General features: G+C 37.8%; 1 protein-coding gene, 1 long non-coding RNA gene and 1 other non-coding gene across 3 annotated transcripts; all 3 read left to right on the forward strand.

The window, feature by feature from the left end:
- Window positions 1-1,302: 1,302 nt before the first annotated feature.
- On the forward strand, window positions 1,303-3,604 carry LOC130462740 (putative F-box protein At1g65770). The gene is made up of 2 exons (XM_056831592.1): window positions 1,303-1,557; window positions 2,222-3,604. The coding sequence occupies exon 2, from the start codon at window positions 2,251-2,253 to the stop codon at window positions 3,334-3,336; it is 1,086 nt and encodes a 361-aa protein (XP_056687570.1). The 5' UTR covers window positions 1,303-1,557; window positions 2,222-2,250; the 3' UTR covers window positions 3,337-3,604.
- Window positions 3,605-5,331: 1,727 nt separating this feature from the next.
- LOC130463999 (uncharacterized) lies at window positions 5,332-5,983 on the forward strand. Its single transcript, XR_008924279.1, has 2 exons — window positions 5,332-5,507; window positions 5,614-5,983. It is a non-coding gene; the product is annotated as an uncharacterized lncRNA (long non-coding RNA).
- Window positions 5,984-18,094: 12,111 nt separating this feature from the next.
- LOC130464484 (small nucleolar RNA R71) lies at window positions 18,095-18,201 on the forward strand. Its single transcript, XR_008924893.1, has one exon. It is a non-coding gene; the product is annotated as a small nucleolar RNA R71 (small nucleolar RNA).
- The last annotated feature ends 6,223 nt before the right edge of the window (window positions 18,202-24,424 follow it).

The following is a 24,424-nucleotide window of genomic DNA, read 5'->3' on the forward strand; positions in this document are numbered from 1 at the left end:
CTAGGTGCTTGACTGCTTGTACTTTGTTTATTATATTTATAAATTATGAATTTCAAATGTTACATCTCTTTAATTTTTGGTATTAATGTGATACTACTAATTACCTTCAACATTTGGCACTTTTAAATTTTCAATATGATTCAAATCTTCATTTAAAAATTAATATAAAAATATTGGCGATTAACTTAGATTATTTGGTTTTCACATGGTACTTGGTTTTTTCTTATGATATGAGGTATTGGTAATAAAGGATAGAATATTCGGCACAAAATATTCAGATTTTAAGGTATTTTAAAGATTGCGGAACATTAGAAAAGTAGGGATGTTTCTTACCCCATATTATATAAAATTAGCTAGATTGTACTATGTGCTTTATTTACTTTCTCAAGGGGTCTACCTTGTTGTTCACCAATACATTTTGAGTGAGCAAATTTTCTATTCGGTATTTCGCAATGTATTATTCCATTTTTCTTTTTGAATTGTCTTTAGCAGGTTACCACTAATCATAACCCCAACCATAACTAATGAACTAAATTTAATAAAAAATTTAGATTATATTTGAACGAAATTTATTCAAACAAAAGAAAAGATTGTGAATTTAAAAATATGCACAAAACCTTTATCCCATAGATATATTATCCTATCTAAACCCTTCTTTTTAATGGAAATTAAGGAAAATTTTCACCCATAATTAACTTAATTTCATACTCTTAGCTAGCATTCTTATTAATTAGCCGTATATTGCAATTAAACACTTTAAAATAATTTTTTTCACTAAAGAGCATAAAATATAATTCATAGAAGACTAAATAAGAATTTATTGAGATATATATTAAGAAGTGATAGGAAAACTTAATTTTATACCAAGTTTAGGTGTAGTAACCTTTAGGAGATAATTTTTCTACAGCATAGCATTATATTCTTTGTTTATATTTTCTATACTCCCATTCGCTAATAAAGTTGATATAATAAAGAATTCTTAAAAGCTAACAAAAAATAATTGTATGACATGCTCTTACCAAAGCTGACCAAAATGTGTCTATGATAAACAACACGTTTTTAAATTTTTATGTCAATATTTAGTACTGTACAAAATAGTAGAATCTTTTGGAAAAATGTAAAATTTTCATATATTCAGAATATAAATAATACTACCTCCGTTTCAAAAAGATCTTTACAGTTACTATCATAAATCAATTTTGATTTTAGGGACTTATCTTTTAATATAGTTATTATAGATTAGTCCTAAAAATAATTGGATCTTCTTATTATTCCTGTTCCTATTCCTTTCCCAATTGTAAAGCTGTTCAGTATCAGTTGTCCAAGACTCCAACTCAAGTTAAAATTAGTACATGTTTCACGTACTTACCAAACTTTCATTATAAATTCTTGGGAATTTCTCTCATCCAAAATAATACGAAGTACAATTTTCTGTCTCCTTAAACTCCAAACTTAGCCATCTGAATCTCCTTCCTTCAGCAGCATCTTCTATAACCACCCATAGTCCATAGACCATAGTCTGCGTCGCCTCTTTCTCTGTTGTTGCTGCTCTTCTCGGTAATTATCTGCAAGTATTTTGTATCCATTTTTCTGTTGATTGTATTTGTATTTTGATTGATTCTACAAACTAATTTTCTAAATTTTTTAATATGTTCTGTTAGTTTTTTTTAGCTTTGTGTTGATATGATTCGGTATCTCTGATATGATTCTGTTGTGTTTGTTTTTGATTTATAATTCACTTGAAATTCGAATGATTTTTTTTTAATCAATGGGAGTTAAATTAAAAAGTTGGATCTATATAATCTGATTCGTAAGAGCTTCTTATTAACATCGTTGTTTTGCGAATTCTGTTTTGACTTTTGAATTGTTTAAATATTGCCGTCTAAAAGTTGGTTGCTTTGCATATTTATCCTAAGTACACAATTCATGTAAACATGCAAATGTCTTTATAGTGGATTATCTTAGATTTCAAGAGGAACTAGCAAAGGGAAGGGAGTACTCCGTATTATATTTGTCCTATTTAGTAGTGCTTTGTAATTGGTACTACTATGTATGTATCAATGTATCATGTATGTGATCTTGTTTCAACTATTCGTACCCCTTTTGAATCTGTCTCTCCTGTCTTGTTATCTTCATCCCTAAACTTGTACTCCGTACCTTTCTTTATGGTCCTTACAAGTTCTCTTGTTAATGTTATTTATCATTTATTTATTTATTGAAGGCACAACTTGGTGTAACCCATAAATTTCCATGACAATAAATTGGAGTGAGATTCCAGATGAACTTGCTAGAAAAATTGCAGCTGAGCATATGGGAAATTTAGAAGATTTTGATACTTTTGGGGAGGTTTGTTCTAGGTGGAGATCTGCAATAAAGGGTGTGAACTTCCGCCCATCAAAAAATACCCAACTACCTTGGTTGATGCTAACTGATCCTCCTAATAGCTCATATCGTAGGTTTTACAGCCTCTCTAGACACATATTCACTAAAATCTATTTGCCCCAGTTGGATGATGAGGACAACGATGACCATCGAACATATTTCTCGTCAAAAGGGTGGCTTCTTTCTTTGAGTAGAAAAAATCTAAATATCACCCTTTTCCATCCATTTTCAGGGAAAGTGATAAAGCCACCAAGTGTTCAACTTGAGTTAATGGAGTTCTCTTTTGATCAATGGGACGACACTAGTTATCAAGATTTTTTGTGCAAATTTATTTTATCGGCGAACCCGTCTGAGTGTGATGACGATTACACTGTTGCAATCTTGTTTGAGAGAACACAACTATTAGCATTTTGGAGACCCGGGGAGCACGCATGGGCTAAACCTGCAGTGGATTTCCATATTCATTGGGTGTGTGATGTTTGCTTTTTTCAAGGAGAATTTTATGCCATTGATTCTGTTGGAAAAGTCATGGCATTCGGAAGTGAAAAGACAAATCGAAAACCAAGAATAGTTGCAGACTTAATAAGTCAAGGTGTTTTACCAAAGATACCTATAAATTTATACCTAGTGGAAGTGAAGAACAAATTGTTGGTGATACATCGGTATGTGTTTGTAGTTGATGAGATAAACAAGGATGAAGATGTGTATTGGACTAAATATTTTGAGGTATTTGAACTGAATGTTGACAATGGGAAAGCCAAACAAGTCCATGATGTAGGCGATCGAGCTATTTTCTTAGGCTATAACTCTACTTTCTCTGTAAAGGCATCATCACATAAAGATGGATGCAAATCTAATTGCATTTACTTTACCGATGACAATGGCTATTTATTTCGTGGATTGGATGATCGAAATGGAGGAGGAAGCGACATGGGTATATATAGCATCACATAACGGAAAATGATTGAGCGGTATTATGAAGGTCCATCCCAATTTTGTTTTGTCTCTCCTCCGTTGTGGGTGGAACGCCCTTATTGACAGGCTTATAGTTATTTTTGTTACATTTACTTTTCATTTTATAAATGTTTAGTAGTAATAATTGTGTAAATGTGTTATCTTTGTGCTGCATTTTTTTCTGAAGAATTTGGGAAATTTTCACTTGACAAATTTATGGATAAAAGATGGGGTGACACATGTCACCTAATTATATATGATTTTCCTTTTTAAATACTAGGTATAGATAGATTTTAATTACATACGTGCATTTAATTTTAATTACGTATGTAATTGGTAAATAATAGACAAAATTAAACTAAATATTCATATTATTGAAGAAGGGAGACACGCAACTATGTTGGTTAGAGTTAAAAAAAACTTTTTTACACTCCATATGCTAAATAAAATGTCATTAATTATTTAGACTTTGCTTATTTAGGTATGATGCACGAGTTTATGCAGGAGAGTAAAAAAAGTTCTATGGTACTCCCTCCGTTCCTAAATAAGTGTCACTTTTGGGTTTCGATACGGTGCTTAAGAAAATTGTAAAGTGTGTAAGTTAATGATTGAGAATGTTTTTTTTTTTTGGAAAGGATAAAGTAGATAATTGTTTAATTGAATAAAGTACAAATTAAAGTGTATGTGGGGATTGAAAAGTGGAAAAATGCAGAATGTGTAAGTAAAAGTAATTATGATTTATAGAAAAGTGGGAAAAGTGTATGGAAAAGTGTGAAAAGTGGAAAAAGTGTATGGTCAAAAATAGAAATGTGACACTTATAAGGAAACGCCAAAAATGGAAGAGTGACACTGATTTAGGAACGGATATATATATATATATATATATATATATATATATATATATATATATATATATATATATATATATATATATATATATATATATATATATATATATATATATATAGGGTCCCCCTCCAATGAGAAGGACATTAAAATGGGAAGAATAGGAAGCCACCGTAGCCGTCCATCTCGCGAAATCTTGAGCCGTTGATCTCGCGCGTGAAAACAACGCGACAAATCCCCAACAACCAAAACAACGCCACATTATTTCCCCCAAAACCCCGACATTCTCTTTCTTCTTTCTAAAATCCTTCAATGGCGAAAACCTACGAAATCCAAGAAACAAGAATTAAAGAAATCACGAGAAATTCGTCCATGGCTGAAACCAAGAATTAATTCTTCCAACTCGATTTTATCATCCTTCTTGCTAAGCTATTCAATTTCTGCTTCTCCTAAAAGAAATTCGTCCATAATGGAAGGTACTTTTTTTAATTATTGAACAAATTACAAATTGATTGAGAAATTGAATTGATTGATATTTTTGATTGAAAATTGCGTTAATTTTGAATGAATTTTGCATAAATTTTGATTGTGTCTTTGGTTGTTCATGAGATCGAAAGGGAGAGTAAACCCCTGTTTTTAATTGCGAAAATATTAAAATTAATGAAACAATAATTCTTTATAGTGAATAGAGTTGATTAGTAATTTCGAATGAAAATTGCGAAAATTAGTAAGTAAATTGCATAAATTTTTAATTATTCATGTTGAGTTTTAGGGGGGGGGGGTTTAAAGTCCCTGCTGTTCGGTTTTTGAAGAAACAAAAAAGAGATTGCAACTGATAATAAATTGAGCAAATGAGCAAAATTGTTGCAACTGTTTAGGGTGTGAACCAATTGAGCAAATGAGCAAAATTGTTGCAACTGTTAGGATGTGAACCAATTGAGCAAATGAGCAAAATTGTTTCAACTGTTTAGGGTGTGAATCCCCAATTGAGAAAATGAGCAAAGTTGTTACAACTATTTAGGGTGTGAATCAATTTTACTCATTTATGCTAATTTTTTAGAATGAGCAAAATTACAGAACTGATTTTTTGGAAATTATTTGCTCATTTGTGTAAATGAGCAAAATAAATCAACTGATTTTTTGATTATATACTGCTAATGCAGCTTTACATAAACGAGCTACAAGTTGCCGAAATTTATGAGGCTGAGAAGTTTTTGATGTGTGTTCTTTCTGTAGATTCCTAAATGTTCCATTCTTCCATTCCATTCCATGGTTGCTAGAGCAGAGGTGTCCTCGTCTGATATTCTGTTAAATGGGGATTTAAGGTTAGACTGTTTACCTGGAATCTACTCCAAAATACATGACAACATGATATACGAAAGGATCTAAAAATTCTTGATTGTTTTTCGCTCATTTGTACTAAATGAGCAGATTTTCAGAATTTATGTATGTCGGGGACCTGTTTGTTGGTTTGTACGAGTTAGTACAACAGACGTAGGAGCTTCCGAGCTTATCGCCTTAAATTTGTGGTTGCTGCTACTATTGGGCTTTCAAGGCTTTTTAGGCAGATTTTTTGGCGTAAATCACTTTTTGTTGTGATGGACGATGGTGGTTGCAGCAGGTGGGGGTGGAGAAGAGGACGAGAAGAGTTAAAAGGAGAAGAAAGCGGTGAAGCTGACACCAATTTATCTATAGAGTAGATGCTTAATGTACCCAAAGTTGAACATTGATGTATCTGGCTCTAAGGTTTTATGAACGTAGTTTCTTTACTTGTAATTAGTTATAGATGATCTTTTGCTCAGTTTTTTTGCATTTTCTATCTCCTCTTCATTTCTCTGTTTAATAAAGTTGAGATGATGTTGATTAGGGTGTTACAATCTCGGCTAAAGAATATTTACTCATTTCATTTTCTATCTCCTCTTCATTTCTCTGTTTAATAAAGTTGAGATGATGTTGATTAGGGTGTTACAATCTCGGCTAAAGAATATTTACTCATTTGTTCTAAGGAGAAAAATAAATTTACTCATTTATAATATGAATAATATGAATTTCAAAAATAAATTTACTCATTTTTTAAATGAGCAAAATAAATTTACTCATCTGTGTAAATGAGAAAAATAAATTTACTCATTTATAATATGAATAATATGAATTCAAAAATAAATTTACTCATTTGTGAAAATGAGAAAAATAAATTTACTCATTTGTGGAAATGAGCAAAATAAATTTACTCATTTGTGCAAATGAGCAAAATAAATTTACTCATTTGTGTAAATGAGCAAAATAAATTTACTCATTTGTGAAAATGAGCAAAATAAATTTACTCATTTGTGGAAATGAGCAAAATAAATTTACTCATTTGTGTAAATGAGCAAAATAAATGTACTCATTTGTGTAAATGAGCAAAATAAATTTACTCATTTGTGTAAATGAGCAAAATAAATTTACTCATTTGTTAAAGTGAGCTAAATAAATTTTCTCATTTGCTCATTTGGCTAATTTATAAAAATAATGTGCACATTTTTTGAATGTTAAAGTAATCGAAGATTTTAAAATATTTGCTCATTTAGACACAATGAGCAAAAGTTTTGAATATTAACAAACCCAAATTTTAAAATTTGAAAAATGAGCAAAAATATTTGCTCAATTGTGTGAACTATGTAAAATGAGCAAAAATATTTTTGCTCATTGTGTCTAAATGAGTAAATATTATAGTTCGAATTTTAAAATTTTGCTCATTGTGTCTAAATGAGCAAATATTAAATTTCGGATTTTAAACATTTGCTCATTGTTTTTAAATGAGCAAATATTAAAGTTCGGATTTTAAAATTTTGCTCATTGTGTCTAAATGAGCAAATATTATAGTTTAGAATATTAACAAATTCGAACTTTAAAATTTTAAAAATGAGCAAAAACATTTGCAAATTTTTTGAATGTTAAGTAATCGGAGATTTTAAAATATTTGCTCATATAGAGACAATGTGCAAAAAATTTGAATATTAACAAATCTGGATTTTAAAAATTTAAAAATGAGCAAAAATATTTGCTCATTTGTTTGAACTATATAAAATGAGCAAATATATTTTTGCTCATTGTGTCTAAATGAGCAAATATTAAAGTTCGGATTTTAAAGTTTTTGCTCATTGTGTCTAAATGAGCAAATATTAAAATCCGAACTTTAAACCTTTGCTCATTGTGTCTAAATGAGCAAATATTATAGTTTCAATTTTAATTTTTGTTCATTGTTTTTAAATGAGTAAATATTAAAGTTTGGATTTTAAACATTTGCTCATTGTGTCTAAATGAGCAAATACTAAAATCCGAACTTTAAACTTTTGCTCATTGTGTCTAAATGAGCAAATATTAAAGTTTGGATTTTAAAATTTTGCTCGTTGTATCTAAATGAGCAAATTTTAAAGTTCGGATTTTAAACATTTGCTCATTGTGTCTAAATGAGCAAATATTAAAGTTTGATTTTAAACTTTTGCTCATTGTGTCTAAATGAGCATATATTATAGTTTCGATTTTAATTTTTTGCTCATTGACAGGCTAAATCGCACTCCTATCAAAGATAAACCTAACGTTCATCAACTAAAAATATAGCAAGGGAAGCAGGGATCGTATCCACAGGGAAACAATGTTCTTTCTACTATTAATTAACTAATCTAGACTATTGGTAACAAAGAATTGGATTGGTTTGTATATTAAGCTAAGGCAAATAATCAAACTGGAATATAACAATATTAAGGGAATCTAGGGCAGCGGTTCACCACAAATGCAGACCGGGATTGGACAACGGACAATAACAATTAATTAACAATCATAACTAGGAAAACATGCATCTCTCGAATCTTATGAATCCCTTAGGATAGAACAACTAGCGGGCTCTCGCTACGTACTAGAAATAATTCCTATCTAATAGCCACAGACCAAAAACATCAGATTTATACCTCTCGGCGCATAATCTAAGGTTAATCAAACTCAAATCAAAATAGTCCGGTCGAACAGAATTGACGAGCAATGATAATAAGCTATAGAAATTATAATCAATCAATCAAATAATCAAGTCCACATATAATCCCAATCATGCATTCATGGATCCCCTAAACCCTAGAAATTAAACTACTCACTCATGATAACTAATAACAAAGCGATTAACATAATGGAAAACATGATCAAAGCAATAGAATAAATTAAAGTAAGAAACAATACCTAATTCTCCAACAATGGAAATTGAAAGCTTGTGTTTTTATATCAATCGAACTAAGTGTTTGAATTAATGTAGAGAGGAAATAAAACTTAGAAAAATAAACTAAGGGTTTAGTGCTGGAAAATAAGATGTCCCTAAAAAATAAAACAAGTTTGCTTATATAGTTTTGCCAAAATAAGGCCTAAAAACGGGATTAAAAACGCGAAAAACTGCTGGAGGTTGGCGTCGCCCGATCGGGCGACGCTTCGCCCGATCGGGCGAATCACTCGATAGTCGGCCCGATCGGGCCAAAATCCGCCCGATCGGGCGGATTGCGAAATCTCCACAAAGCCTCCAGATTGACCGCCCGATCCGGATCGGGCGAGCTGCGCCCGATCGGGCGCGCGTTGATGAACTTGGCTTGCTTATAATTCCGCCCGATGGTTGCATTTCGCCCTCAGCTTCCAGGGCGATTTGCAATCTTCAATGTATCTCGCCCGTATCACCAAGTCTAACTCCCGGGGCTCAACCATAAGCATCTAAGGCTCCCGAAAGTCGACGATGGAAGTCCCGAACTTCTCGGACTCATATAGTGGCCTTGATCAACAATGAAACGGGTCTAAAACGACCAATTTCTCATAATCAAACCTGAAACTCAAGGCACACTCAATAACACACATTAGTACTAGAAACGGCTCCTAAGAGCACGTTTGATACATAAAAGTACTAAGGGACGGGGGTAAAAACTCTATATAAAACGCATATATCAAACTCCCCCAAGCTAGATCTTTGCTTGCCCCTAAGCAAAGAAATCATCGATGAATACATAAATCAACTTAACCCCAAACACATCTTAAAACAATGGATACGATTCAAGGCAAAATCCAACAAGCATGCATCAATGTCAACCAATCAAATCCATCCAACCGCTAATCCGCCTTAACAATCGTCACGCAAAGCGAACCAAAAATGCACATTGGAATTCAAGACTAGTGCTCACATACTCGTCACTCATTTATGTGGCGGATAAAAGATGTACCCGTTCGCTCTCCTCCCAACATATAAGTGAACAATGCCCTCCCAAACTCACAACACTCGTGTGTCTAGAAAAACATACACTCAACCTAATAGTCGACTCGAAATGTGTCATGTCATAACTTGCATTGATAAACAACTACTTTCACATTAATACAACTCTATGCACAAAGGTCGGAAGGTCTTTCAAGCTTGTAATGTTAGGCTTAGGTAAGGGTGCGGTAAATTTGGGTAAGATGTGAGCTTAAAGCCTTGGCTTTGGGGAGCATAAATCCTAGCAAAACCATGGTCAACCACAAATGATGACCACAACCACAACTTCCCACTCAACACATGATGAAACAACAAACAAACCACACTATACTTTCTTGCCTTTTTTTTTCACAATTAAAATCAATCACTCATAAAGATAAGAAATTACAATACTTGAGTGAAACAATGCTTTGAATTTTCTTGAGAATAACGATTTTTCCTTCTTTTTTTTTTTTTTTTTTTTTTTTGCTCAATTTTTTTTGTTTTTTTTTTTGTTTTTGGAACCTTCACACGATTTTTTTCTTTTATTCTCCTCATCTCATTCATTCTTTCATTTCATTTTTTTCAACAACAATCATGATAAGAAGAATTTCCCTTTTCAATACTCAATATGCTCAAAATGTACCACAATGCAACTCCCTCACCTCACTACTATTAGCTCCCCCAAGCTAGGCTTGGGACTAGTAACCAATGGGGAATTTACGGGCTTGTAATGTGGTTAGTCACCGAATAAATGGCACAGGCACAACATGGGTAGAAAAAGAGGGAACAAACGTATCTAATTTCATCTGAAGGCTACCTAAATAGAAAAATGCCTTCGTCCTCCACAATGTGCATGTATATGAGTCATAAAACATTACTAATAGTTGCAAACCAATACTCAAAATCAATGGCACACCAGGAAGCTATCACACATCCTAACCAAGTCAACTAGTCAAGCACCAAGTCCACAAGTAGTTGGTCAGAGTTGACTCATGTCAAGGCATCAAAGTAATCGGATCTCAAATCATGGTTAACAAATCAACAATGCTCGTCATCAAAAACCAAGAATCAAAACAGTTTACAATCAAGGGGCACAGGGAAGCATGGTTTTGTATTCATCGGAACGTATTTTTGTATTTTTTTTTTTTTTCAAAGCAATAAACTAATCTAGAAAGCATTAAACACACCAAAATAAACACACCAAAATAAAGAAATGCAATAATAAAAGAAAGACATACCTACAATGTACAAGTAGTGTGAAACCCCCCCCCAAACCAAATCAGACAATGTCCTCATTGGCTCAAGGGTATCGAACCTCATCATCAACATCATCTCGGCATCACTGATGGCCTTGGCCATCATCACCATCATCATCACCATCATCTCGGCCAGCATGCCCACTAGGACCCGCTCCCCACCCTCCGTACTGGGTGGGTGTGAAGGTGCCCATAGAACCCGGAGCTCCATATCCCTCCGCGGGATAGGTAAACCAGGTAGGGTGCTCGTAATCTGGGGCAATATAGCCCTGCCTGGCATACTGATCATAAAATGGGAACATGGTCCTCTGGTGATCAGCTGCGAACTCCCGGAACCCGAGCTCAAGTCTGCTCAACCTCTCATCAATGGACCCCTGATCCTCATGAACTACCGGGCCACTCTGGGGCCTCCCCGTGTCTCGACGCCCCCTCCTGAAGTAGGTGCGAGGCTCTGGCTGGTACTGATGGGGCTCTGGCTGAGGGTCAGGCTGAGGCTGGGGGTCAGGCTGAGGCTCTTGCTCAAATCCAACAAATAGATAATGAGCCTGACCGGGTCTGAAACTAGTGCGGCCCTGAGGGTCGGGCAAGGTGAAAAGCCTGTTTCCCTCGAACATCCAGTACATGGCTCCCGGCCTAAATAACCCATGCTCCCCCTGTAGCCTACGGAGTCCAGCAAAATAAGCCAAATCAAGCAAGTTGCTACCCAGAACTGGAATCTGGTTAGCCTCAGTAAAATTGGCCGTGGCCATGGCTATGTGGGTGATCAACCCACCAATGGTAATCTTGGTAGTATGTGTGGATGTGGCTATGGAGTAAAATTGAGAGGCCATGTGATGTGCAAGGTTCATTTTGTAGCTCTCCTCTCCTTCGAAAACGTAGCCACCTAAGATCTCTAGCTCCGTACTCCTAATATTCTGGGTCTCATCCCTACCAAAGATCGTAAAACCAAGAAACCTGTAGAAGACAATGGGTACCGGGTGTTGAATCTTGGAAGCATGCAAATGTTGCATACTCCCGGGATTCGCATTGCCCGTAAGCCTTCCCCACATGGTGCAGTTATTGTGAGTCTCCTTGGGTTTCCTACTATATGTGGTAGACAATCCAAAAATCCTACCAAAATCAGATAAGCTCATGGTGTAGGTCCGGTTCATCACACGAAATTGAACCGATGACACGGTTCGATAACCATCCCTACGAACATTAAAACTACTCAAGAATTCTAGAGTCAACCGCCTAAATGTGAGACGGAGCATACCATACATGCTACTCATACCAACACCAACAAAAACACGTTTTACATCACGCTCAATTCCCATATCATGCAATGATTTTTGACATATAAAGCGAGTAGGGATTACCTCCCTCAATTTGAGGTGCATGAATTGTGCTCGTTGCTCCTCCGTAATAAAGATGACATCCGGAAAATCCGTGTCGGGCTCGAATTGCGGTGGTGGAGGTGGTGGTGTCGGTTCCCGAGCTCGGCTTGTGAAAGCCTCATGTTGATTTCTTGGTACCCTCGTGCATTTTCTTTGTGGTCTATTTGCCATTGATGAAAAATCTGAATTTTTGAGTTTTTTGAGCTTTTTGGCTGAATTTGGGGATTTTGTGGGGATGAGAGAAAACTTAAATCGGTTAGGTGTAGGTTGTAGAGGATGATGAGAGGATGATTTTGATGAAAGAATTGTTGAATTTGGTGGAGATTTGAGGGAGATATGGTGGTTTGAAGTTTTTGGAAGTTGGGGTTTAATGGAGGAGTGAGAGAAAGTTACGTTGAAGATGAAGAGGAAGTGAAGAAAGATTGGGGAAACCGTGAGTTTATCGCTGAAATCGCGTCTCACCCGATCGGGCGACTTTCCGCCCGATCGGGCGGGATGCGATCCTTTTCTTTACATGCGTGCGCGCCCGATTGGGCGCACCTCGCCCGATCCGAATCGGGCGATTTGCGAAAGCTCATTTTCTTGACTTTTTCCTGCCCAGAATCATCCTTGACTTTTCCTCGAAAATTTCATCAACCGCCCGATCGGGCAAAATAATTTCGCCCGATCGGGCCTTCCACTCGTCTTTTGCGCTCGATCGGGCAAACAAACGCCCGACTCGGGCGTTCCACTCGCCAAAGCGCCCGATCGGGCAAAATTATTTCGCCCGATCGAGCATTCCACTCGCTGGACCGCCCGATCGGGCATGCTGCGCCCGATCGGGCGGAAATAAACTGCAAGAAACTCATCCGTGCGCGCCCGATCGGGCGCACTTCGCCCGATTCGGATCGGGCGGTTTGCAGCGTGCTTGGCCTTGTGCGTAATTTCACTTTCTCGAACTTGGAGCTTTAGGCCTGCACATTATTAAGCACCCAAACAGCGTAATGCCCTCTTCTCGCCTCACTAACACCAAAAACAATACTTAAACACGCTTAGGTATGGAAATACTAACTAAACACACAAAAATAGAATGAAAAATGCAAAAAAAATCAAACTTATACTACTTAAAGCGATAAAATACGGGTTGCCTCCCGCAAAGCGCTGGTTTATTTCTAGGTCCCGCTCGACCTTGTTACCTTGAATATGCAGTTTATGAGGCGGAGGGATTGAGGTGATGGACCTCAACCACTCCTACAGTAGCCCCATCATGGTACAACTTCAGACGTTGCCCGTTGACCTTGAATCGTTCACCATTCCCATTCTCTACTTCAACAGACCCAAACTTGCTTACCATAGTCACAGTGAACGGCCCAGACCACCTAGATTTAAGTTTTCCAGGAAATAACTTAAGCCTAGAGTTAAAAAGTAGAACCTTGTCGCCCACCGCGAACTCTCTATGCAAAATGTGATTGTCGTGCCACTTCTTGGTTTTTTCCTTGTAAATCCGGGCACTATCATAGGCTTGTAGTCGGAATTCATCGAGCTCACCTAATTGAAGTAACCGCTTCTCACCGGCTAGCTTTGCATCCATGTTGAGCTGTTTGATTGCCCAATAAGCCTTGTACTCCATTTCTACTGGTAAGTGACACGCCTTGCCATACACCAACCGATACGGGGAGGTACCAATAGGTGTCTTAAAGGCGGTTCTGTATGCCCATAGAGTATCATCTAGCTTATCTCTCCAATCCTTCCTAGACTTTGCCACCACTTTCTCAAGGATAGATTTGATCTCTCGGTTGGAGACCTCAACTTGACCACTCGTCTGAGGGTGGTAGGCTAGTCCAGTGCGGTGATAAACTCCATACTTGCGCAGGAGCGCATCCAGATGCTTCTCATGGAAGTGTGACCCTCCATCACTGATCAAAGCGCGCGGAACCCCAAATCTAGGAAAAATGATCTTCTTGAACAGGGAGATGACTGTCTTAGCATCGTTAGTAGGTGAGGCAACGGCTTCCACCCACTTTGACACATAATCTACAGCAACAAGGATATACAAGTTACCCTTGGACGATGGGAATGGTCCCATATAATCAATTCCCCACACATCGAAAATCTCAACCTCAAGGATCCCGTTCTGTGGCATCTCATACCTCCTCGAAATAGTGCCGGCCCTCTGGCACGCATCACAAGCCATAATAAAAGCCTGTGCATCTTTGAACATAGTAGGCCAGTAAAAACCACATTGTGACAGCTTAGCGTTTGTTTTCGACGGTCCATGGTGGCCACCATAAGGTGAAGAATGACACCTACTGATAACACCTTGAACTTCCCATTCTGGAATACAACGCTTGTATAACCCTTCAGCAGTCTCACGAAACAAATAAGGATCGTCCCAAAAGTAGAACCGGACATCATGTAGGAATTTCTTCTTCTGTTGATATGAAAGATCGGCCAGAAGAATTCTACCTACAATGTAGTTAGCAAAATCTGCGAACCATGGTGACTGACTGGCAAGTGCAAGTAAATGATCATCCGGAAATGAATCATCAATCGGTGTAGATCCCTTACCATCGTCATACCTTAATCTAGACAAGTGATCTGCAACCACATTCTCAGCCCCTTTCTTATCGCGGATCTCTAGATCGAACTCCTGTAGCAGTAGTATCCATCGAATAAGCCTAGGCTTAGCTTCCTTCTTAGAGAGCAGATACTTAAGGGCCGCATGGTCAGTATAGACTATTATCTTGGATCCAATCAGATAGGTGCGGAATTTATCCAAGGCATAGACTATAGCTAGAAGCTCCTTCTCAGTAGTTGCATAATTAACTTGAGCTTCATCTAAGGTCTTACTTGCATAATAGATGGCATGTAAAACCTTCTCCTTTCTCTGACCCAGCACTGCCCCAACTGCATAATCACTTGCATCACACATTATCTCAAACGGAATATCCCATTCGGGAGAACGGATGATGGGAGCCGAAATCAGTGCCTGTTTAATCCTGTCAAAGGCTTCAAGACAAGCATCAGTAAATACAAACGGGGCATCCTTGAGAAGGAGCTGGGTAAGTGGTTTAACAATTTTAGAGAAATCCTTGATAAAGCGGCGATAAAACCCCGCATGACCAAGAAAACTTCTAACACCCTTCACATTAACTGGAGGGGGTAATTGTTCAATCACTTGGACCTTAGCTCGATCCACCTGAATGCCCTTATCAGATATCAAATGTCCCAAAACCACCCCTTCACTAACCATGAAATGACACTTTTCCCAGTTCAAGACTAAATTGCACTCTTCACATCTTTTCAAAACTTTAGTCAGATTTAGCAAGCAAGAATCAAAAGAAGTACCATAGACGCTAAAATCATCCATAAACACTTCCATGATAGACTCAATAAAATCAGAAAAGATACTCATCATGCAACGTTGGAAAGTAGCAGGCGCATTACACAGACCAAAAGGCATCCTACGATATGCAAAGGTACCATAGGGGCAGGTGAAGGTGGTCTTTTCCTGGTCGTCTGGATGTATGGGAATTTGAAAGAAACCAGAATAACCGTCCAGATAACAGAAAAACTTGTGACAGGCTAGCCTTTCTAACATTTGATCAATGAAGGGAAGGGGAAAATGGTCCTTTTTAGTAGCAACATTAAGACGCCTATAATCAATGCACATGCGCCAACCTGTGACTACCCTAGTTGGTATCAACTCATTTTTTTCATTTCTCACCACAGTTGTCCCCCCTTTCTTAGGCACTACCTGAACGGGACTCACCCACTTAGAATCAGACACAGCATACACTATACCCGCATCAAGCAATTTCATAACTTCAGCTTTTACAACATCTTGCATGACAGGGTTCAAACGACGCTGGGGTTGAATGCATGGTTTATGATTTTCATCTAGATGTATCCTATGCATACAAAAGTCAGGGCTAATACCCTTTAAATCATCAATACTGTACCCAATGGCCTTTTTGTGCCTTTTCAACACAATAAGAAGTTGGGATAACTGGCCTGCATCAAGTGCAGTACTGACGATCACAGGGCAAAGTTGTTCATTATCTAAAAACGCACTCTTAAGGTTAGCAGGAAGAGGTTTAAGTTTGGGTTTCTTTACCTCTTTAACAGAACAAACCGGCCGAACTAACCTCTTCAATTTGATGCCCTCCGGCTCAGATTCTCCACCATTAAGAGCCAACTCCAGAGCATCCACTTCAGCACTCCAAGAACTGCTATCACCTGCAGAAGACTCACAACAAAGCACTGCCTCCAAAGGGTCTCTTTCGAGAACTTGGGAGACGTTATCACGAGTAATAAAATCGACTACATCTATGCGATAGCATTGTTCCTCCTCTAGCATGGGACTTTTTAAGGCACTATTCAGATTAAAAGTCACCTTATCATCCCCAACAGACAATGTCAATTTCCCACTTTTAACATCAATTACCGCCCCCGCCGTATGAAGGAAGGGTCTACCTAAGATTATGGGAATTTGAGAATCCTCCTGCATGTCTAATACTACAAAGTCCACAGGTATATAGAATTTACCTACTCTAACAGGGACGTCCTCTAACACACCTAAGGGGTATTTGACAGAACGGTCGGCCATTTGTAGAGTGATATTGGTAACCTTAAGCTCACCCATATTCAGTTTAGTACAGACAGACAAAGGCATGACAGACACACTAGCACCTAGATCACATAAAGCTTTATCAATAAATACGGTGCCAATGTTACATGGGATGGAAAAACTCCCGGGGTCCTTAAGTTTAGGTAGAGACTTGTTTTGCAAATAAGCACTACATTCCTCAGTGAAAGCTACAGTCTCTACCTCACAAAAAGCACGTTTTCTGGTCAAAATATCCTTCATGAATTTAGCATAACCAGGAACTTGTAAAATTAATTCAGTAAAAGGAACCGTTACCTGCAAATTTTTGACCACTTCCAAGAATCTGCCAAACTGCTTGTCTAGCTTATTTTTGAGTTGTCGGTTTGGGAAGGGGAGTGCAATAGGTGGTACTTGTATATCCGCTCCCTTCTTAACCGCAGTTGTAGCCTCATTCTCATTGACTATCTTTTCAGCTGGTTTCTTTTCACCCATAACTATCTTCGGGATTTCCTCACTGACCAGATCACTAGCAGACACCCCGGAATCAACCTCAACCGGCATAGAAGGACCATCATAATCCCTACCACTCCTCAATGTAATTGCATTAGCAGACTCCCTATTTTCGGGCTGTGAAGGAAGTTGGCCTGGTGGCCTCCCTGCAATAGTAGTAGCCATCTGTGCCAACTGTGTATCAATGATCTTGTTATGAGCAGTAAGAGCATCGATTTTTGCATCCTTTTCACTTAGAGATTTTTGCATTTGTAGCATCATGTTTCTCATCTCTACTAGCATAGGGTCAGGCTGTGTGGCTTGAGGTTGTGGTTGTGGGGGTGATGTGTGTTGTCTAGAGAACCCAGGTGGCCCACTAGACTGTTGGTTGTAGTTGTTTCGGGGTTGGTAAGATTGTTGGTGTGGGGGTTGATATGGTTGTGGTGGTGGATGTTGAACTTGGTGAGGGTTTTGGATGTTGTTGCTCCTGTAGGAAAGCAGAGGGTTATTTTTGTAGCCCTCATTGTAAGAGTTGGAGAATGGGTTGTTTTGTTTGTAGGATTGAAAAGCATTACATTGTTCAATAGAGCTTCTACATTCCTGTGCATAATGACCAGACATTCCACAACTTTCACAAATAGTAGTAGGTTGGGCACTCATAGCAGCTACACTAACAGGTTGGGCAGATTGAGCATTGGCCGCTTGCATATTATCGAATTTATAATGTAAAGCAGTCAATTGGGCAGTTAATTGTTCAATAGAATTTAAATCATGCTTACCACCCCTGTTAGATAGACCTCTAGGATTTCCATACTGGGCATTGTGAATGGCTATCTCCTCAATCACCTCCATAGCTCTAGGCACCTCAAGTTGCATGAACCTCCCACTGGCAGCTGAATCCAACAAACATCTAGACTCATTGCCCAGACCATTATAAAACTGCTGAATCAAGAACCAATCTTCCAAACCATGGTGCGGGCATTCTCTTTGCAAATCCTTGAATCTCTCCCAAACCTCGAACAAACTCTCATCCGCTTGTTGTGAGATACCTAATATCTGACCCCTCAGACGAGCCGTTTTCTCAGGTGGAAAATATTTAACATAAAAAGCAAGAGCCAAGGATTCCCAATTATTGATTTTCAAAGCCGCCCGATTCAACCCATTAATCCACAGTTTAGCTTTCCCACTCAAAGAGAACGGGAAAAGTATCTCCATAGTCTGCTCCGGAGTCAATCCCTTTTGCTTGATGGTGGAGCAATATTGGATAAAGGACTGAATGTGAAGATTCGGATCTTCACCTGGTTCCCCACCGTACTGGCGTCTCTCGATCATGTTAATCAATGCGGGCTCAATCTTGAAGGTCTCAGCTGCAATAGAAGGCATGATCGCCTTTGGCAGCACGGACAGACTTGGCTTAGAATAGTCCGTAAGCCGTGGGGTAGGTGGCGGTATCAGATTTTCGTCACCCATCTCTATCTCTGAAACTGAATCTGTATCTGAAGGAAAAAGATCGCCAATATTATGATCAGAATCAGAGTAATTCCCACACTGTGCAATGAAAGTTCTTCGTCTACGAAAGGTTCTTTCGGGCTCAGGATCGAATGGAGTAAGATTACTAGTACCTACGGTCCTGGGCATAGACAAAGACTACAAAACAATGTGAGATCCGGTCTCAAGGAACGTGAGTTCCTTGAGTAGTAACAAACAATAATCTAGGATAATCAATCAACAACAGAAAATAAAACCGTTTCCCCGGCAACGGCGCCAAAATTTGATAGGCTAAATCGCACTCCTATCAAAGATAAACCTAACGTTCACCAACTAAAAATATAGCAAGGGAAGCAGGGATCGTATCCACAGGGAAACAATGTTCTTTCTACTATTAATTAACTAATCTAGACTACTGGTAACAAAGAATTGGATTGGTTTGTATATTAAGCTAAGGCAAATAATCAAACTGGAATATAACAATATTAAGGGAATCTAGGGCAGCGGTTCACCACAAATGCAGACCGGGATTGGACAACGGACAATAACAATTAATTAACAATCATAACTAGGAAAACATGCATCTCTCAAATCTTATGAATCCCTTAGGATAGAACAACTAGCGGGCTCTCGCTACGTACTAGAAATAATTCCTATCTAATAGCCACAGACCAAAAACATCAGATTTATACCTCTCGGCGCATAATCTAAGGTTAATCAAACTCAAATCAAAATAGTCCGGCCGAACAGAATTGACGAGCAATGATAATAAGCTATAGAAATTATAATCAATCAATCAAATAATCAAGTCCACATATAATCCCAATCATGCATTCATGGATCCCCTAAACCCTAGAAATTAAACTACTCACTCATGATAACTAATAACAAAGCGATTAACATAATGGAAAACATGATCAAAGCAATAGAATAAATTAAAGTAAGAAACAATACCTAATTCTCCAACAATGGAAATTGAAAGCTTGTGTTTTTATATCAATCGAACTAAGTGTTTGAATTAATGTAGAGAGGAAATAAAACTTAGAAAAATAAACTAAGGGTTTAGTGCTGGAAAATAAGATGTCCCTAAAAAATAAAACAAGTTTGCTTATATAGTTTTGCCAAAATAAGGCCTAAAAACGGGATTAAAAACGCGAAAAACTGCTGGAGGTTGGCGTCGCCCGATCGGGCGACGCTTCGCCCGATCGGGCGAATCACTCGATAGTCGGCCCGATCGGGCCAAAATCCGCCCGATCGGGCGGATTGCGAAATCTCCACAAAGCCTCCAGATTGACCGCCCGATCCGGATCGGGCGAGCTGCGCCCGATCGGGCGCGCGTTGATGAACTTGGCTTGCTTATAATTCCGCCCGATGGTTGCATTTCGCCCTCAGCTTCCAGGGCGATTTGCAATCTTCAATGTATCTCGCCCGTATCACCAAGTCTAACTCCCGGGGCTCAACCATAAGCATCTAAGGCTCCCGAAAGTCGACGATGGAAGTCCCGAACTTCTCAGACTCATATAGTGGCCTTGATCTACAATGAAACGGGTCTAAAACGACCAATTTCTCATAATCAAACCTGAAACTCAAGGCACACTCAATAACACACATTAGTACTAGAAACGGCTCCTAAGAGCACGTTTGATACATAAAAGTACTAAGGGACGGGGGTAAAAACTCTATATAAAACGCATATATCACTCATTGTGTCTAAATGAGCAAAAGTTCGGGTTTTAAAGTTTTGCTCATTGTGTCTAAATGAGAAAATATTAAAATCCGAACTTTAAACTTTTGCTCATTGTGTCTAAATGAGCAAATATTAAATTTTGGATTTTAAAATTTTGCTCGTTGTATCTAAATGAGCAAATTTTAAAGTTCGGATTTTAAACATTTGCTCATTGTGTCTAAATGAGCAAATATTAAAGTTTGATTTTAAACTTTTGCTCATTGTGTCTAAATGAGCGAATATTATAGTTTCGATTTTAATTTTTTGCTCATTGTGTCTAAATGAGTAAATATTAAAGTTCGGGTTTTAAAGTTTTGCTCATTGTGTCTAAATGAACAAATATTAAAATCTGAACTTTAAAGTTTTGCTCATTGTGTCTAAATGAGTAAATATTAAAGTTCGGGTTTTAAAGTTTTGCTGATGCAGTCAGTCAGGCAAGTTCGGTTTAGTTTTCTATACAACCATTTAGTCATGCTCAGTTAGTTCTAACAGAGATCGGTATACTGTTATGTTCAAGTCTGCCTAGAAGGGGTCCGTTTTAATCCTACCTTGGTTAATTTGGCCCGAGTTCCTCTGCTGCTGTTTGGATCTACATTCTGGTATGTGCAGACTGGTTGTTCTATAAGTGGTGTTTGCAGGATGTTTGTACTGATTTCTGTTGTTGCAGTCTACTGCTGTGGTTTCTGGTTTGTTCGTTGTCTTCTGCTGTGATTCTACAGTGTGCAGTATGAGTGTGATTGTTTGTTGCAGCTGCTACTTTCTGTTGCTGGGTTGTTCTGCTGATTACAGGTTGTTTAAAGTGCAGCTATTGCTTCTGTTTGTCTAGCAGTTGCTAGTTGTTAGGGCTGCTATTATGGAGTGACTTGTTGTGTTGTGTTCTGCTGCAGTTGTTCCTATTGATTCTTGTTTGTGCTACTGGCTGCTCTCTCGCATCTGCTAGTTGTGTTGTTTTGTTAGGGTTGCAAACTGTGCACCCTTTTCTGCTGTTTGTTTTTGTTTTCTTGGATTCTGCTATTTTCTACCTTTTGGAAATCAAGTTTTCTAATTTACCAAAAAAAAGAAAGAAACATAATAGTTCAAAAAGAACGTGAAGTGATAATAAGTAAATAACATTAACCCAGAAGTAAATAAAACAATACGAAAAGTAAAGATTAACCTACGTGGGATTCGAACCCACATCTTTTGTGCATTTGCACAATGCTCTACCTATTGAGCTAGTAGGCTAGTGTTTTTAAATAGAATCAAATGAGCAAAATAAATTTACTCATTTGTGCAAATGAGCAAAATAATATAGTCTATCTTGCCAACCCCTCCACAAAAAAAAGACAAACAGGAGAAAAGGGATGAATAAACAAGTGATGTGAGCCCAAGAATCCCTGTTCCATGATAAAACAAAGAAGACGACATGTGAAAAGTTCAAACATATGATGCAAGTAATCAAAAGAGGACAAACAAGCATGCCTGATGCAGCTAGCTAGTATTCAGTGGAACTAGTCACATACCTAACTGCTATGAATTATTAAGTGCCCCTATCCCCCATATTGATGCTTAGCAATAACCTTCAACATAAGAATCTGAGTTCCAGGGAATATCAGACATAATCCATATATTTGAGAAGCTTATTTTGGTAAGAACAAACCAATGTTAAACGGCAGCCCATTGCCACTACAAAGTTTGTCTAGGAGAAACTACAAGGTCAATGTTTCAAAATTTTAACCCTGCAAATGAGAAGCTACGAGTCCTCCCAAGTGCCCAACTTAGAGCCTACAGTGATCATAAAATGGGAAAAAAAAAAACATTCTTTTGCAAATGGGTGTCAGCGACGAGAATAGAAAAAGATGAGGTTCTATAGCAAATGCAGGAATGCAGCAACACACCTCAAGGCATCAAAATCGAAAGTGCCAAGTGCCAACATCACCAGTAAAGAAGAAAACTCAAAACTTCCCAACAATGGCAATTGGCAGCAACTCAGTTCACTAACTTAATAATGAGCTAAATGGATTGCACAGCCTTCTAAGTTCATTGTCAGCTGCAGCAATTGGCCTGATTGATTCATAGATGGCTTGTTTATATTCTTTGTAACAGATTATATGTGGCTTGTCCTGTTCTATGTAAACACTTAAATTTACTCATTTGCACAAATGAGTAATTATAATCGGAATTGCGGAAAGGAACATAACCAGGCAAAATTCAACATCACATATTTCAAACATTTGAGGACTTTCAAATTAATCAATTTAATTGAACAACACTGTAATTATCAACACAAATCACAGGAAAGAACTATCAACAACCTACTCAATTGCAGCAATTTTCAACAGGAGCTTCAACCCTAAAATTTAATAAAACCATAAAAATCACTCACAAAAGGAAAAGTCATAGATATGGCGGCAGTCGGAGATGGAAGGGTGGAGATGGAGGCGGCGCGGTGGATGGTGGCAGCGCGGTGGATGATGGCGGCGCCTGAGGAGACGGTGGCGGTGAGGAGAGCGAACGAAAATGGAGGAGAGAGAATACGAAGTTCCTGAGAGGGCAGGGAGGAAACTCGCGAGGAGAGAGAGAAGGAAGCACCGAAAGTCAGGAGAGAGAAAACAAGTGTTTTTTTTTTAATATTTACAATTATGCCATTATTGAAACGCGGCAGGAGTTATTAGATCTGATCTTAGTGAACGTACAAGATCGCTTCTCATTCTTCTCATTTTAAGCTCCCTTCTCATTTGAGTGTAAATCTATATATATATATATATATATATATATATATATATATATATATATATATATATATATATATTATATATATATATATATATATATATATATATATATATATATATATATATATATATATATATATATATATATATATATATATATATATATATATATATATATATATATATATATATATATATATATATATATATATACATATATATATATATATATATAGGGGGGGTCCGGTGAGAAGTACACTTATCGTGAGAAGGTGAGAAGTAATCTCAACCGTACAAGCGAATTAATCTAACGACGCATATTTCCGTAGGATTTCTCGTGAGTGTTGCGAATTAATACCATAAAAGAATAATGTTGCAACAATAATATAATTGGAATATAATTAGAATAAACTTATCTCAATATTGTATGAACGAACTGAGCACTTTGTCGCGCCGTGGCCGAACCACTGCTCTAAAAGACAATTCCGCGCTACCTACGATGCAATAGAACACTTGCGGTTGCCCTCCAGGGTTAACACGACACCAAGGTTTGTGTGCACTCACAAGCCTCGGTTGGAGATCAGAACATTTGCCCAGAAAAACGAGAACAATGTTTAGAATTTGAGAGAGAATTGTAGAGAATGCTTTTTCTGTAACTGCGTGTTAATGGAAAACATAAGTGATGTATTTATAGGGAAGCTGCAACAACCATAAACGGCTAGTAGTGGGGTAGTGGGAGGTTACCACATTTACTGGGTAATTAATGGGCAGTTAAAATGGCTATTAAGTGGAGTTAATGGGGCAGTTACGGGATTAGTGGGTTTGATTAATTCTTTATGCCCGTTAGAATTAATTAAGCCCACCACTGACCAAAAAGAAAGATCCGGACCACAAAACCCACCCCACGTCCGCGAACCGCATTCGCCAAGTACCAAGGCCCACGGCCCGGCCCCCGCGCGTGTGTGAGTTGTGTGTCCACCCATCCCACTCACATGCTTTCTTAAACAAATGATTCCCTCAAGTCCCCAAATATAAACATTGAATATGGTTTGTGTTTTTCCCATGTGGGACTTTTCATATTCCCACATTTTCCCACTTCCCACTCATTTTCTTTTGTATTCTCACTAGGATTTCCAACAATCCCCCACAGGTCCGAAGATGAGAAGAAAAAGAAAGAAATAAAGAATTGAATTTCTGGGCAAAACAAACAATTGAGTAGGTGTCAATGTCTTGCGACTTGAATTAACACTTAGTGACATTCAAGCTAGAATATCTTTCCTACCAAGTGACTTTCGTTTTGAACTTAATAGGAGGTTAGAAACTCATTACTCAAAGCACACAATTGAACATGTATGATATTCTGAAT

The sequence above is a fragment of the Spinacia oleracea genome, chromosome 6 (assembly GCF_020520425.1).
Source record: "Spinacia oleracea cultivar Varoflay chromosome 6, BTI_SOV_V1, whole genome shotgun sequence".
In the NCBI taxonomy this organism is placed as follows: domain Eukaryota; kingdom Viridiplantae; phylum Streptophyta; class Magnoliopsida; order Caryophyllales; family Amaranthaceae; genus Spinacia; species Spinacia oleracea.